The sequence below is a fragment of the Aplysia californica genome, unplaced genomic scaffold (assembly GCF_000002075.1).
Source record: "Aplysia californica isolate F4 #8 unplaced genomic scaffold, AplCal3.0 scaffold00249, whole genome shotgun sequence".
Lineage (NCBI taxonomy): Eukaryota > Metazoa > Mollusca > Gastropoda > Aplysiida > Aplysiidae > Aplysia > Aplysia californica.
Genome location: NW_004797519.1, coordinates 660,883 through 678,872, shown reverse-complemented (window position 1 = coordinate 678,872; position 17,990 = coordinate 660,883). Strand labels below are relative to the sequence as shown.

Below are 17,990 nucleotides of genomic sequence, written 5' to 3'. Positions count from 1 at the left end.
CCCCCCTCCCATTATCTGCAGATATGGATTCAGTCACAACCCAACCCCCAACATCTGGTGCTACAAATAGATCCAGTCCCAACACAGCCCCTAAATTAGGCAGCTATAAATAATTATAGATTCACTCATAACACACAGCTCCAACAATCTGCCTCTTTAAACAGACCCCACCACCCCTCCCCCATGCCACCATTAACAGGCCAGCTCACAGTTAGAACTCACCGCCTGTAGCTGACCCAAGAGAGTAGTCACTGTGGATTCCAGTGTGTCGCTCTGTCTGCGAGCTCCAATCACGTCCACTTTCTTCTTGGCCTGGAGAAAAACACACACACACAAAAGACACAGACTTTCAATACACATCATACGTTTTGAGTTGTGAGTAGGGTTAGCTAAGTTTTAGTATGAGTTTTACGGCACTTGCAACGCAATAGGTCATACAAGTGCCAAAGACAAAGATTAAGAGTTGCCACTTGAGAGTTATATACAAAGAAAAGAAGGAGGAGACATAAGGACGATAGATGTTTGATATGAAAGAAGGAGCAAAACAAACCGAAGCACTCGTCAAACATCCACGAGTTTTCAGTAAAAAGAAGTTCATCAACGGTCATAAAGTGCAAGGCAAAAGCAAGACAGACAGGCAGAAACAACAGAGGGAAAGTAAAAAAAGCAAACCCTACAAGGGGAACCCATCGACCACCCACTGCAAATCATGACAAATCTCAATCTGCTCACCCAGAATCAAAGAACCCAATTGAAAATTGTGTTACGTTTAGCCTCAGATGTACAGCCTGATAACCTCTCACCAGAAACTAGAAACAACACGTTGCACTCACTACAGAAGCAGATATTATCTTTCGAAGCACACAATTTTGAGTTTTAAAGAAGAGAAGCACACAGTCCCAGAAATAGTCATTTAGAGCCGAGGATAAGCAAGACAAACAGAGAGAAACAACAGACGGGAAGGGAATACAGCCAACTATTTAACCCTATCCGTATGTCGTGTTTTACTATCGTATCCACACGACGTGGGGAACTCTGTGCCACCACTTTCCAAAGAGGAAATTTACTCGTCAATCCGATCCGTACGCTTTGTATAGCAGTCTCTCAAATTGATTTTTTGAGAAATATTGAGTTTCAAAGAGATCTTCGTATTATAAGTATTCTAAGAATACAACCCCGGGAGTACAAAATGACCCCAGGGTGTACGGATAGGGTTAAGGCTTCCGTTGAAAACACAAAGTAGAGTAGTTCCAGACTTTTTGTTTCGGTAAAAGAAGAGAAAAAAACCCAAACATTTTAAAATTTAAATCATTACAAATCCTTTCAATTGAAACAATAACCCAACCCCAACACAACGTAGCGAAGCCCCAATGGGGTTGGGAAATCCTTCCTCTCAAGAAACCAAATCAAGACTCAATAACTTCATGACAGAAGATCTTCCACGTAAATCCCTCCACACCCAGAAAAACGTGATCGGAGCAAAGAAAAAAAGTCGGAGAACTCCAGCACGTAACCAGGCATTGGACCTGTCCAGCGCAGACATTACTCCAGCCCCTTGACCCTCCTCCTTCCCTCCTTCACCCAAAAATGGAGGTAATAATAATAATAAATAGCATTTGTATAGGGCAAACTCCCGCTCAACAGCAAGTTTTAAGCACGTTACGATATACATCATTACCCCAGCAGACCCGATAGCATTCTAAAACAAAATACTGGAGGTAATAATAATAATAAATAGCACTTGTACAGGCAAACTCCTACTCAACAGCAAGCCCTAAGCACTTTACAATCTATATTATTACTCCAGCAGACCTGAAAGCACTCTGAAACAAACTCAGCTTCCTGGGAAGCATACAGGTACACTGGTACTGACAGAGTTGTGTCAACTACACAGATGACTACACTGCAGTTAACTGACAAAACGGCTTATTTTCATTCGGGGCCAAATTTTTAAATTTGAAATCCTGATCATTTACACTACTTGTGTGAAAAAAGTTTTTTTTTTACTAAATTAGAATTCAAATTCTGGAAGAATGCCTCTTTAAATGGCTACGATGACAAAAACCCCTTTGTCTGGAAACTGCTGTGAATTTTTTAAAAAAGGTGTTTTGTCAGCTTATGGCAGTACAGCCTCATACCTTCCACTCTTCATATGCCGGTAGTAAACTTTCGAGGGAAGGGGGCAACTGCAGCGTCAGCTTGAGGAAGTTATCGTAGTGCTTGGACATAGTTGCCACCACCTCCTGTATGGTGAGAAATACAGAAAAACAGTCCAGGATCAAACAATCTAAACACTGTCCAACAATGCATGACACCACTGAAGATTCCACGTTTACTCACAACCAGTTCACACATTTCATGAAACCATCAACACTTTCAACTCCCATCATTCATTTCCAGACACAGTCAAATATTCCCAAACACAACTGCACACTTAAAATTAATGATACCATCAAACATTTCCCGATCCCATCAATCATTTATTGAAACAATCACACATTCCATGACACTATCAGACATGTTCCTACACCATGAAACATTCTTTGGCATAATCACAAATGCCACAACACTGTCAAACATTTTCCTGTTTCACCAAATATTCTTAACCACAATCACACATTCCACGACATCATCAAATATTCCCGGATACCCTCACACATCCAACGACAACATCAAAATTCTCCAACTCTATATATTCTACAACATAATCAAACATTAATTACCACTGTTACACATACCAAACTTAACGACAACGTTACACACTCTGTGACATGACCACCCATTCCTAATAACCCTCTGACCTTCAGAGACGGATCGTCCCTGACCCAACTCAGCATGTACATAGACCCTCTGCCTCTGTGCCCCAAGAACCAACCACACCTGACCTAACTCAGCACGTACCTGGACTGTCTGTCCCACACCTGACCTAACTCAGCACATACCTGGACTGTCTGTCCCACACCTGACGTAACTTAGTACGTACCTGGACAGTCTGTCCCACACCTGACCTAACTCAGGACATACCAGGACTCTCTGTCCCACACCTGACCTAAATAAGCACATACCTGTACTGTCTGTCCCACCCATGACCTGATTCAGCACATACCTCGACTAATTCTCAAGACTGACCACTCAAGACCTCACCCAGCATTTACCTAAACTCTTTGTTCCTGTAGAATGACAACTCAAGAGGACCTCATACAACTATTATTCAATAAGATCTAATAATAATAATAGATTGCATTTATATAGCATAGCGCTCTATCTTATAGGAGTAAAAGCTCTGTAGGCTTAATACAGCACGGACCCACACTCTCTGCTTCTGAAAGACTGACCACTCAAGAGGACCTAACATGGCACGCACGTGAACTTTGCATTTCTCAAAGACTGACTACTCAAGACCTATCACAGCATATACCTGCACTCTCTTGCCCCTGTCCTTCAGTGGCAGGCTGTTAATCTCCTCCACTGCTGTTCCCAGCTTCTCATGAAGATCTCGTCGTATCTGGTCCCGAGCTTCAATCTTATCCTTCAGTATAGACTGACAAAACAAAAAAACCCAAAACATTGAAATAATGTCAAACAGATCAAAACTGACAGGAAAAACAAGAAAAGGTGAAATAATAATCTTTTTCAAAAAGGATCAAATGCAACTATATCTACCAAGAAAGAATTGAAAATATCCCAACCTCTCTAAAGAATAAAATCACAGATGCAACCCTTACAGTAATTCATCAAGTTACTGTAAAGCTGTACCCTATCTGCCTGATAATACATGGTAGTCTATAAGACCTGCCAACCATTCCATGACCAAAACTTTAAAATCCTTTCCCAACAATAGGAAAATTTAGGAAAAGTATAAGAGTCTCCCGAACCCCAGTAGATTAAGAATATACAACAAACCAACTGTGGCAAATAAACCGAGTGTATCAAATACATGAGAATAAATATACATATTTTCAAGTCATTTACGATAGGTCACACCAATATTGCAAATTAATGCGAATAAAAATGTGTATTTTCATGTCATTCACAATGTTGCATTGAATCTGACGAAAACAGAGTTTTAAAATGAAAAAACAGATTTAATGCACATCTGATCAGGGTGCTTAGATGGGCAGGTGAAAATCAGACAGCTTTGACTTTATCAAAACACCTAGCTGATCTGGTCTGAGCATGCACATTTCAGATGTTTCACTTTTTCCTTTGTGCAGTTGTCAGATGTTTGGCAGTTATGGGAAAGAGTAACTTATCCGGTCTTGCAGGTTTTCAGCAGAGAACAATACGGCCAATGGTTTCATGATGAGAGTAAGACAGTTCACAGGAAGCAAGGTGTCACAGTATGGCACAGGTCCGAACAAAAGTTAGTCGGACACCCTACAGCATAAGACAGTGTGTGGTCATCCCTCACATTGTCAGCATTGTTCCACAATCGTCCAAACCAATTTCAGGGTTTCCAGACAAAGCCATTATTCAAATAAAGACATTCATTACAGGGCTTCTTAGAATATAGTTTCAATTTGTTTCAGTATTTCTTTCAGAGTTAGTAACGGAAAATAAAAACATCCCACAAGTATTCAAATCAAGGTTGTGATTGGCGTGGATCTTTTCCCATTTAACTTTCTCAAAACTCTAGAAAATGACTTCGGCACTAGTGGAATGACTCCGATCTGCTCATCTGGTCATGAGCGGCTCTCCTAGAGGTATTGGTGGCCAAGTTGTTCAGCAAATCCCTGTAAGATAGAGTAGATTCCATTGAAGCTAAGCCATCTTTTCACTTGTATCTGTTCCACTCTCAGGTGCTTGCAAAGTTGACAGAAAGTCTGTACAGACAACGATACTCACCACATATTGTGGATTCTTTTCAAAGGAACAGCTGGATGTTGGCAACAGCACTGTTTATGGCTTGATGCTCTGCAGGGGTCCGGATTTCCTTTGTTTTTTCATCCAGACAGCGAATTGTGGCTCCACAATCCATATATATGACCATTTAAGACAGAAATGGTAGGAGAGAACGGTGGCAAGGAGGAAGAGAGAAACAGAGAAAAGACACTGAAAACAGAAAGAGAACTAATATTGTCTCAGCATTTAAAGTCTTATATACTCTTCCTCCTCTCTCCCCTAGCAGCAGCCCCCCTCCCCCCACCCTACTTACCCCATCAGAACATTTGAGGATCTCTTCCTGAGCACTGCGGTACGCTTGCACACAGCTGATCACCTCAGGCAGGGAGTGAGCCAATTCCAGATTGATTTGTCCCGGACCCTGCACCAGACTGATCGCTTCGTCCAGCGGGGTGGCTCGGTCGACAGGGAACTGGGCACTGGACCAGACAGTGAAAGCATTGTTTGTTCTAGTCAAAAGAAGAACACTGACGCAATTGCGGTCATTTAACTCTTTATCTCCGTGGGGGGTAAACCCACTATGCCGAGGCCCATTTTTGGTAGTAAATCTAAAAATGACGTAAACATCACTAAACTGGCCATTAAATCAAAACAAGTGAACCTATTTCGATAGTTCTTCATCGAATGAATGAAATCCTGATAAAAGAGACCTGTTTTCGGCAAATGCCGAAAAGTAATTTGATGTTGAAGTTGTCGTAAAGGAATGTGCCCGAGCCGTTGTCAGCAGCTCACCGGCACAGCAGGGAGCGGCTTGCCGGAGATAAAGAGTTAATGAAAGGGAAAAACAAGACAAACAAGAAGAATAGAAAACACGGGGGGAGAAAGGAAAGAAGTAGGATCTACCACTATTTGTTTTTGTAAGTTTTACGGCGCTCGCAACTGCATAAGGCCATATGAGCGCCAGAAGATTAGATGTGCGACAAGAGAGTAACAAACATAAAAAAGAAGAAGGGGAGATAAGGACGATAGATGTCTCATTGGAAAGAAGAAGCAAACCACACCAGAGCACCCGCCAACCACCCACGACCTACCAGTAGCGCCCTCCAAATGCCAGCAAGGCAGAAACTACTGGGGGAAAGGAAAAAAGTCAGACCTACCACTAGCGCCCCCTCTGAGCAGCAAGTCAGTCAGTGTTAACAGGTGCACACAAACCCTTGTTTGTTTGATTGAGTAAAGAGAACCACATCGACACAATAATGGCCATTTAGTGCTGAAAAAAAGTAAGACAGACTGACAGAAATAACAGAGGGAAAGTAAAGAAGTAGTACCAACCAGTGGCGCCCTCCAGCCACCCGCACACATAAACCAATCATACAAGAGTGTAGCAACGGAACAAAATAAGTCACATGTCACATTTTAACAAAACAAAACTATAGGTATCAAAGTACAGATATGTTGAAGCTCTCTATATGGGAGAAAAAGGTATCAAAATGGCTGTTCTGATTCTAGAGTTGTACACAACGTGGGGAGGAAACATATTTCAACACACACACACAGTCAAGAACACATCCTTATCACACAGTAATCATACTCTTATCAAACTCAAACACTCGAACCATAAGGGTGATTTACCGTAACTTCCGAACGTTGGATGACAGAATTTGCAGCGTTTTGATCTGGGAAAGAAACAAACAAAAAATATGAACTCTCAGTGACAATGCTTAGTTTAGTTTCTTAGTAGGAGTTTTACAGCACTTGTAACACAATTAGGTCATATAAAAGCCCACCATCAGAGGTGTTATTAAAGAGTAACATATCCAAAATAAATAGGGAAAAAAGAAGCAAATCACACTAGAGCAGCACCGACCAACCACCACCAATTAGACCTGCATGTGAGCCTCAACCAGATTGTCTGAAAATTTTGCGCAACCCCCCCCCCCCCCAAAAAAGCCTTTGTGGTTGTCATAAGGAAGGACATCCGAGTAACGAGCCACCACCCCAACAAACACAATAAAGAAGAGACCTAACCCTAACCCTACCCCCAAAAAGAACCTGCAACGGGCCTCATGTAAAAAGGCCAAAACAAGCCCTAAATGAAAAAAAAAAATCAAATTAAAAAACCACACTCCAAAACAAACAAGGAGCATATAGATCTAGATTCTAGATCTATATATGGCTTACATCTACATTGCTATAGGGTTTGATACAATAACACAATAGAATTGGAATATATAATATGAATCCTTCATATATATATATATCTAGATCTAGAAATCTAGTAATGTAAATAAATCTAGATCTAGATCTTGTAGAACAAGTGAATAGGAATAGGCCTTGAACTAGAAATCCGCATCCAATTCTGAACAGAGGGACTCAGCTGAGTCTAGATTTTAGATCTAGATCTAGATCTAGATTCTAGATCTTTACTAAATAAATAAACAATTCACGCACCTGATGAAATGCTTATTTTTACCAACATAAAGATTACAGCACAACCTATGATAGGGTTTGGCACAATAGAACTGGAATATGAATCCTCCATTGAGGTCTATAATGATCTTTATAAATCTAGATCTAGATTCTATTAGAACAAGAGAGTCGGACTTGAATGAATCCACACGATCTGAACAATTGAATTAGCCAACAAACGAAATTCAAAATGGCCGCTCGAGCACGAAACTGAAAGTAGATAATTTAAGTTGTCGTCCTTTTTCGTATTCGCATTTCTACTTAGGTTCCGACAATTATGTCGGAAACGCCGACGTCGGCAGTCGGCGGTGCGCGCATCGGCGGTCGGCACGAAAACGAAAGTGCCGACGAAGCCGACGGGAGAAAAATGGGTCACCGGCAGTCGGCCAAGCCTAGCACTACGCACATTGACTGATACAGGCGGGCCTAGCGATAGCATCGGCCGGTTCGCGGGTCGGGTCGCGATTGTCGGATTTCAGACGATTGTCGGCAAACATGCAGGTCTAACCAATATTCACAACTGACAAAGAACAACATATTCTAGTCATCCACATACGATGGGGAACAAAAAGATAAGGCTATTCACAGACGCCATTTCCTGCGGGAAGCCACCAGAAACAGTTAAAAAAAATCCCATACCTGTTTAGGTAGATTGTTCTCCTGGGCTTTGTTGGACAAGCTGGTGTACTCTGACTGCAGACTCTGGAAGCGATGTGCAGTGGAGATGGAGAGAGATAGAGAGAAACGAAATAAATTTAGACTCTAATAGAATTCCACTGCCTCCACACTACGTGAGTGCATACAAGTGTGAGTACCTATGTACGTATGGGCCTTCCAGTGTGTGTGTGTGCGCATGTGTATGTGTGTAAAATGGTTTGTATGTGAGCACTGGTGCATGCTTAAGTCTATGTCCGAATGTGCAAAGTTTGTATGTGAGCATGAGGGTGTGGCTATGTCTAAGTGTAATTAAAGCAATTTTACATCCCCATCTACACTACTTAGATCATTAAAAAGCAGGCTGCTTCAACCCTGCCTACCAAGGTCAACCCAAACTGGGAGGTATACAACTATACAACTTCCTTGCAGAGAGACGAGGATACTCCATAAAAACTCTTCCCACACAGGAATCGGACTCTCTTCTCTTGCTTGCGATGGTGAAGCATCCAACTGCTCCACAACAGAAATTAGTTTATGTATGTATGCAACCATTTGTGTGTAAGCATGAATAAAAGCACAGCACATTATGTTTCTTCATGCATACATGTTCTTGTCTCTGAAAACCATCTTCCCAATAGCAAGAAAACTACCAGGCTCATAAAACAATCTTTATTTCGACATGACATTTGAAAAAAACACACCAAGAAACGTATAATGGTGGACCGTACAATTCTATCAAAACAGGGAGCTTACATAAACACAAGAACAGGTCTTTCACTCACTTTCAGCTTCCAGCGAAGATTTGAGATTTCATCTTTGTCATTGTCAAACTTTCTCAGGCCGTCTCGCATACCAAAGCCCGCCTTCACACCCCCAAGGCTGCAGGAATGGACAATTTGTTTGTTTGTTTGAGTAAAGAGAAGCACATCGACACAATAATGATGATTAAGTGGTGCAGGGAAAAAATACGTTTTTTAGTTTTGGTAGAGGTTTTACGGCATTCGCAACTGCATAAGGTCATATGAGCGCCAGAAGATAAGAGGTGTTTCATAGGAGTAACAAACATAAAAAAGAAAAAGGGGAGATAGGGACGATAGATGTTTGATAGGAAAGAAGAAGCAAACCAAACAAGAGCACCCGCTAACCACCCACAGGGAAAAAAATAAGACAGACACCGAAACAACAGAGGTAAAGAAAAGGAGTAGGACCTACCAGCGCCAAAAGATGCAAAGAAAAGAAGTAGGACCTACCAGTGGCACCCTCCAACCATATCTAGATATCTTTATCAGGAAAATCTGAAACCTTTGTATGCAACAACTCATGACGGTACAGGGTGGGAGAAATGCAAAATTTCCTCATTAACCCTCGGTGCATGCACATGGTAAGAAACCTTAAGTCTAGAAAATATGTATAGATATCGGACATGTACAACCCCCCCCCCCAACTTATTTCTTTTCGTTGAATACAAAGAAACACATTGACAAAATAACGGTCACTTAGGGAAAGACATACAGGCAGAAAAAAAACCCCAGATGAAAAGAAAAGAAGTAGGACCAACCAACAGACAAGGAAAAAAAACTTGTAAATGACATCACAAATCCCAATAATGTTGAGCTCAAATATTGACAAAAACTAAGTAAGAAGAACCTTAAAAAAAAAAAAAAAAGGTGGTTGTTTAGTTCAAACGTTGAAATTAAATCAATAAAATAAGCTTCAAAAAGGTGTTAAAATATTGGAAAAAAAAAACAACTGAAAAGAAGCCTTCAAATTAATGGGTTAAAAAAGAAAGTTAAGCTCAAATGTGGAAACAAATTGAATAAAATGAGCCTTCAATAACTATCAAACTCAAACATAAAAAAAAAACCAACTACAGCAAAAGCATCTTTCAAAAACAGAGGCCAACTCAATCCCTGAAAAAATCTAAATAAAAGAAGCCTCCTTAGTTTAGTTTTAGTTTTACTAAGTGTTTTACGGCACTTGCAACACAATAAACTCATATAAGTGCCGAAGATTAAAGGTGTTACAAGACACACAAAAAAGAAGGAGGGGAGATAAAGATGATAAGACGTTTGATAGGAAAGAAGAAGCAAACCACACCAGAGCGCCCGCCAACCACCCACTAAAGAAGCCTCCAAGAACTGTGTTAGACATAAAAATTGAAACTAGCAGAACAGAAGCCTCCAATGACAGTGTTAAGCTCAAACATTGAAACAAATGTAATAAAATGAGCCTTCCAATACAGCCCAAATATTGACAAAACCTGAATTGGAGGGGCCTTCTTCAATAAGAGAGTCCAGCTCAACAATGAAGCAAATTATCAAACAACACAAAATATCGTCAGAGTGTCCACCTCAACATTTGAAACAAGGTGAACACAAAATCTTCAATAACAGTGTTCAACTAAACATCTAAAACAAACTGAACACAAAATCTTCAATAACAGTGTCCAATCTTCAATAACATTAGAAACAAATTGAACACAAGATCGTCAGTAACAGGTGCCCAGCCCAACATTTGAAAGAACAGAAACTGAACACAAAATCGCCAGCAACAAGTGTCCGGCCCAAACATCGCAAAATGCCAACATTTTGTGTACCTAGGGCCCTCTCGTGTTGTTAGGCCTTGGGAGGAGAGACCAGTGCCCCTGCAGGCAGCAACCGACCTGCGACTTCCTTGAGCCAGGACTTTGGGCTCTGCTGATTCCAGGACCTTCATGCTTCCCATATGGGAGCCGTTGCTTGCCAAGGCTTTGTGCCGTGCAATCCCCCTACCATCTGCCGATATCACGGCTCCGTTCATTTGAGCAACACTTCCGTGGGGCTTCACGACAGCGGGTTTGGTCCCACCCTCCTTTGGTGTCTCTGAGGCACTGCTTGCCTGTTGACTCTTTAATGCTTGTGCCAGCCACCGATTTCTTGGGGGTCGAACTGAGCCGTTTAGGGCTACACTCGTTTTGTCTTTTCCATCAGCAGAATGGGCTGTGCCTCCTTCCTTTGTGTCTGCCTCTTCAGCAGTCAGCCCTGGGCTCTGACCATCAGGCTTGGATGTGAGCTGGGCTGAGGGGGTCACCTGGACACTACCAGAGGCTTTCGGCAGCTGCCCCCCAAACCCGGCACCTCCCAGACGGAGGTCCAGTGACCGTTTCAGTTGAGCAATGAATGGCATTGTGACTGCACCAGGGCCAGCCCCATACATCGAGTTCGCCAGCCGGTCAGATTGACCGCTCATTACAGCTGGGGCAAACATGGCAGCAGACCTGTTAGGTGTAGTAGGCAATAGCCAAGAGAATTAAAGCAGCACTGGAAGCCAAGAGACCGAAAAACAAACTAACCTTCCCTTGTGGTAACAGTCGATGAGTGAGTGTTTGTGGCGGCCTCCAACCACCAACGACGTCAACAAGTAAAAGGTGACAAATAAACCTGGCCATCAGAGACCACACCATTGGAATTGACCACACAGCTCATCAGCCAGTCCCCCAACACTCTACATCGTCAGCCACAACATTCAAAGACCATGCACACACACACACACACATAAATGTTGTTCTGCTCTGACTGCATTAGTCTTTTGAAAACTTTTGAACATTGCAACAACAAAAAACAAAAAAAGCCTCTTCTGATTTAATTATAAGAGTAGACACAAAAGTCAGTGCACAGTATTTTTAAAGTGCATATTGTGCATATAAACTGATTTTGATTCAGGACCCCCAGATTGACCTCGGCAAAGGCTTATTTTAGAATATTTGAAAAAATAAATTGATCTATTTCATCCAGGTACACTGTAAAGGCATAACACCATACATATACATAATCAATTACACAGACCATAGAAAAACACACATACATGAAAGAAAAAAAAAAAGAGATACCCAGACAGACAAGAAAAATCCTACAGCTTAAAAAAAAAAGTTCCACCCTGCTAGTTAGGGCCAACCTGGACTGACAGAGATAAAACATCCCAGCAGAAAAGCAGAGATAGGCCTCCTCAATAAAAATTCTCCCCACTAAAGAATCGAACTTGGGTTTCCTGCATGCGTCAGTGAAGCACACTACCTACCACTACACCACAGATGCTGGTCCCACAGGTTCAAGGACACGACACAAAACAAATCTCTCACCAATGCACAGTCAACACAACACATCACCAACAAAGCAAATGTACAGTCACTGCACTTAAGTCTCGTTCCTCCTCCTCCTCCCCCCACCCCATCCCTGAAGGAGCCATTCCACCTCCAGGAAGATAAGAAATATGAATATTTGTAAACAAATGTATCTCCAACATGAAGAAAACAACAAAACAGCCCCCCCCCCCCCCCCCATCATACCTTAGGTCTAAGTTCACCCACGCATAACATCAAAGTTGTCAAAGTAAGTCCATCCTACTTCCAGGGTTTACCTGTTCATGCCGCCCATGTCCCCAGCTACCCCGAGGCTGCGGGCCTTGAAGCCCCTCTGGTCCAGGCCAGGTTTCTTGAAGCAGAAGCTGCTCTCCACCATCTTCTCGCACACGTTGATCCCATTGGCGTAGACTTCCGCGTAGAAGCCCGTATGGTCTGAGAGGCGGGCCGTGGTGAAAACTTCAACCTCCTGTCCATCCACTAGATCCTTGAGGTACTTAATGGCCTGCGAGTAAGAATACACAGACATTGATGAGAACGGCTAAATTGAAGGATAGACAACTTGGGAGCATTTTAAGTCTTAGTCAAAGTTTTCAGCACTTGAAACACAAATAGGTCAAATAAGTGCCAAAGACTAAAGGTGTTACAAGAGAGTAACATGCAAAGAAAAGGAGGAGAAATGAGGACTACCAATGTTTGACAGGAAAAAAGGAGCAAACCACACCAAAGCGCCCATCAACTACCCAAAGCTTGACTGTAGCAGAGACAAGTTGGAGCACAGACATAGAGCACAGACATTCAACACACCTAAATTGGAAAACACACAATAAACACAGCTAACCTTGAACTTGAAACGTGATTTCTACCACAAAGAGCCATTCAACATAGTACTACAAACACATAAACTTTCAGTAAACTGTCTTGAACACCTACACTAAATATTCTTAAACACTTACAGAAGATATTTTCCCATCTTATTCTAACAATCATGAGACAAATTCTACAAATCTTTCTTTAAAAAACCCCCAACAAACCTAACCACACAGACGCAAGCTCAACTGTGCACAACATAGGGACAAACACAGTTGTTAAAAAAAACACAGGCACAAGTTCAATCTGAAGTAAATCCTGTCCAGACATAAGCCAGATGCTAGTCACAGGCCGAGTTATAATTAAAGACACAAGCAATATTATTCCGAGAAACAGACCAGGACATAAGCAACACTGAGAACAAGTACAAGAAAATGTAGACATATCCAGAGCACCCACAAGTAGAAGGTGCATGTGTGTGAGTGTGTGACTGCATGTACTTGTATTTACGCACGCATTAATATGCGCAAGTCAACCAAACAGTGTGCGTGCCTGAAAGTAAATGTCTCACCGTGTGATCCTGATTGCTGGTGGTGTAAAGGGAATGCAGCATGAACTTGATGCCACATGGAGGTAATGCAGTCACAGACTTGGGCAGTTCCACTAACGACCAAGGGCTCACTTCCTCTGTGTTGCCGTAGTCCAAGTATTGCACTTTCACCTGAATAAAAACAAAGAAACAATTAAGAGAAATAGAGACACTCCTCTATGCGATTTGACTTAGCGGATTGAGGCGGGGAGGGGGGTAGGAGAGGGTCTGTATCAAGTTTTGGAATTGTTTAGCAAGAGCCCAAAAACTCACTGGCAGCTGGAGGAGGGGGTGTAAACTACTGAAAAGTTTGCTCCAAGGAGTGGTCAGGCGTGTCTCAAACCAGCTCCTCATGGAGACAATTAGCAGGAAGACCCTGAGGTGGACGCCGGAAAGGAGAGATGAGCAGCTATGGACATGTGCCGCCTGCTATGATTCTAGCTCTGGATCTAAGTAAATCCAAGTACTACTGAATTTGAGACTGGCCAATTTTTTTCAAAATCAATTAAGGGACTTTTGTTATAACATCAGATTATGTCAAAAAGAACAAAATTACATCAAGTTGGACTGGTTTCCGTGTAGTGTATGTGGCAATGCTTTCAAGTTCCTGATTGCCAAATCTGGGACAGTTCTGGGAATTTAGGAACAGTTCGCAAGCCCGAGACTTGTAAATCCCAGGACAAAAATCTCACAGGCAGGATTACTGGAATTGTTGTTTTACCCCAAGCACAAAAAAACTCATATTCTGACCTATGGCCTCACACGTATAGCTTCAGACACCGCAGGACAGAATCTTACAGACAAATAACAAAAAATCTGGAACATCCAAGATTTCGGAAATTCCCTGAGAAGTGGCAGGCCTTCATAACCATTGTAGATCATTCCAAAAGTTTATGTATGGCAGACTGTAAGCTCATTCCCTAGTGTTTGCCTACATGGCTTAACCTTTTGAACCTGAAGCACCGTTGACACGCTTTGGCAACAATAATCCATAGCACGGGTTCACTATTGTGAGGAAAGAGTGCTGAATTACCAGGCAGAAAAAGGCAGTAATTTTTTATTAACCAGAACACTAGTTTCTGTCAATATATTACAGTAGTCTCCGCCTAAGATCCCACCGCTTACGATACCGGTTCGCTTAAGATCCCATTGTTTTAAGAAAACAGAATTTTTACTATACAAAAGTCACCCCTAAGATCCCGCTCTGATGGTCTACATTCGGCTAAGATCCCGCATTTCAGATCATAATTTGCGAAACAAAAACGCGGGCGGGCACAGCCGATCAACCAATTGTGAAAAGTTGAGATCAATAAACTGTCTGTTGCATCAAAGATCAGCCACTATCGTAAATGTGATCCCACACACGTTGTAAAACTCGATGAAGCGATACAATGTCTGCCCCAGACGGGATCACACCGGGGTGTGAACTGACCGTCGCGTTTGTTTTCCCCATGCATTGCACTCACACCTGAGCTCTCCCCCTAAATTTGCATCACTTGCTGGGTGGGTAGGGCCTACACGTTCGCTCCAGGCAGGATCACATCGTACCGTGAACTCTTCCCTGACCATTGCAGCAGTTGTCTCTACTCCCGAATTTGCGAGACAGACTGAATTTTAATTGGTGTGTTCACAACGTAATGGTGTGTAACGACAAAGACGTTTTTTTTTGTTGGGGGGGGGGGGGAGGACTCGGTCAGAGATGTGGTAAAGGGGAGGGGCAACTGGATACGCGTAGACCTTGAGACTCATGATAGGATAATAAGTGAAAATGGCACGCCTCGTCCCACTATGCACCGTGATAGGTCATCAAGGTTAACCACTCTTTTCTCGCCATAAACCCACCAAGGGTTCATTGTAGAGGGAAGGGAGACCGTTTTACCGATTATGAGCCTTAACATGGGTCACCATAGATTCTTCCCTGGGTTCGTCGGTTAAGATTCCGGTTCGCCTAAGATCCCGCATTTCCTTGCTCCCGAGCACCGGGAACTTAGACAGAGACTACTGTATCTATTATGGAATACCAACATGTTTGCGCTCTTTCACACATGTTTGGATCAGATGCAGTGCTGATTTACCAGTTGTTTTTTTTCATGATGAAGCGCTTTGTTCCTGAGCCCCAGTTGCCAACAACAAAGAGGTCTCCTAGTACTGCCAGCAATCCTGGCCTTGTCACATACACATTTCCTCACGGAAAATTATTCAGCATTTATTTCCCTTGTGGAAACAGTTCAGGGACAAACTCTGATGCACTCAGTGATGCCAAAGGCAGCTTATGGCATATTTCTTTGTGACTTGGGCTCATGTTGACTGAAATATTGTGAAAATCGAGGTGACAAAAGGATCAGACAGACAGGTTTGACTCAGACTCAGGTGAAAAGTTGGGCTACTCAAGAGATGACAACGTGGCAGGATATCTTAAATCCTGATTTCCCCTAGTCAGACAATAAATTAGGGTCTGACCCTTATCCCCAGGCTAAAAGAAAACTCAGACAATGGCAATGGGGGAGCTGTGCAAGGGATCTCAAGCCTAAGGTTAGACACACTTGATACACTAAACCCCCCTCCCCCTACATTATGCCTATCTTACAGACTTTGTAAAAACTCACTGGACTCTCAAGTCTGAGCACAGACTCAATTCACAGTGCTTCCACCAGCTGAAGCTGAAAAGTAAAGAAAATTCTGCCGGGGTCTGGGGGCCGCACAGGCCCCCCAGCGGGGTCCAGGGACAGCGTCCCGGTGTGGGTTCAGGGGGGGCGAAGCCCCCGATGAAATTGAAATTTAGTGCTTTAAGAGGGTTGAAAATGGCATTTGGGAGCCTGTCTGAAGAGATTGCCTGCAAACCATATCATTTATTTTTTCACCAACATTTTGTCTTGTTTGATTTCTTCACCAAGACCAAGAGAATCTACATAACATATTTCCACTGATGCAATGTTTAAAAGCAAGTTCCCCTTCCATTGCTACTATAATTCAATTAATTTGTTATCGCACCATTGATAGAAGGCAAACCTGGGAATAATGAACTGATATGTACCTTCACAATACAGATACCCGGTGTATACCCTAATTTTCCTTAAATTTCACTCCTGAACGTCGCATGTCACAACCTCGGAACACCACTTCCAATTATTCTTGACTTTCGTAGCTTTAGGCTGGTTTTAGCATAAATTTCTTTCATCGCGGCCCTTATCGCGTTCCCGTGCCGTAGAATCTTCGTATTGATCATTTGTCTAGATCTAGACAAATTTGTTTAAAAAAAGTTTCTTTCTGACAGTAACTTTCTGTCTAAGACCACAAGTCAATTTACCTGATCATCGCGCAGACTTTCCAGACGCGGCAACAATCCGAAGATTGACAGACGGAATGATTGAATGATGGAAAGAAGGAAATTGGCACAAAAAGTTCGCCAGATTTTGATCAATCCACAGGTAAAAATGTACTGCCGACAAGTCCGCAATGAATGCATGGGGCATAGCGGAATAATGGCCGATAGCAGGAAATGCGCAATCTGGCAGGTTTCTATAACATAAACTTATTGCCGAGAGAATTACCGTAAATATCCGTAACTTATACTAGATATACTAGACGATACGAAAGCGAGTACGGATCTTTTGCTACGGAATTTCGGTAGTCCTACGCTGTCGCGGGTTTATACGGAGGGAGTTGATAATGATGGAGGAACAAGTACGGAACTGGCAGAAAGTACGGATTTTCTTAAAAATACGGAAGAGTGGAAGCACTGAATACACTTTCAAGTCTGATTGTAGACCTTACCCGATCTGAACCGAAGACATAACGCACTGTACAGCGGTACCACAGACCGTCCTCAGAGAACTGCGCACCATAAATCTGAAAAAAGGACAAAGCAGATCAGAAGAAGCATAAACACAAAACAGTACAAGGTTAAAAAGAATACATTTTTTTAATCGTTTGAATAAATAAAAGCATATCGACACAAAAAAGGTGATTTAACGCTGGGAAAGATCAAGAAAGACAGAAACAACAGTGGGAAAAACAACAAAGAGTTCACCAAAAAGTGGCACTCTTCAGCTACACACAATTCTATTTAAAACACTGCAACTTATCGATTCAACCACGAATTAAAAAATCATATATCATCCCCCATCCCCAAATTGCAGCAAAGAACAATTCTGTAGAGCCAAACTCACGAAACAAATAGGAAACACCAGCACCCTTCCCTCCAAAAATGTATTCGTCAAGACAAACATTCTGGGCCTGTTGCTCTTGTTTGTTTGAGGTCATTTAATGCTGGGAAAAGTAAGACAATAGACAATCAACAGAGGGAAAAAAAGAAGTAGGTTGTGCCAGTGGCACCTTCCAACCACCTATCCTGTTGCTCTCGGACACTGCCCACTACAGTTGGCGACATAGAACCCATCAGTGCAGCTCAACACATCTCCCCCACCGCCCACCCCAACAAACAGGCATAGAGCACACTACAGTGACCACTGACAAGTGACCAAAGCTCACAGGTTTGCACCCCTC

The 17,990-nt window shown here is 42.5% G+C and overlaps 1 protein-coding gene across 2 annotated transcripts in view; it reads right to left on the bottom strand.

Moving 5' to 3' along the window:
• The window catches only part of LOC101859106 (serine/threonine-protein kinase 31), a 53,697-nt gene that overhangs the window by 25,266 nt on the left and 10,441 nt on the right, over positions 1–17,990 (bottom strand). The window contains exons 7-16 of one of the 2 annotated variants that reach the window (XM_005100486.3): positions 17,259–17,333; positions 13,467–13,616; positions 12,364–12,590; positions 8,751–8,847; positions 7,951–8,013; positions 6,475–6,518; positions 5,156–5,321; positions 3,419–3,541; positions 2,139–2,243; positions 223–312 (exon numbers count right to left, since the gene is read on the bottom strand). In XM_005100486.3, the coding sequence (XP_005100543.1) occupies positions 223–312; positions 2,139–2,243; positions 3,419–3,541; positions 5,156–5,321; positions 6,475–6,518; positions 7,951–8,013; positions 8,751–8,847; positions 12,364–12,590; positions 13,467–13,616; positions 17,259–17,333 (1,140 nt within the window). Of the gene's footprint in view, positions 1–222; positions 313–2,138; positions 2,244–3,418; positions 3,542–5,155; positions 5,322–6,474; positions 6,519–7,950; positions 8,014–8,750; positions 8,848–10,564; positions 11,846–12,363; positions 12,591–13,466; positions 13,617–17,258; positions 17,334–17,990 lie in introns of those variants that run through there. The other variant, XM_035970298.1, reaches the window with a different exon arrangement.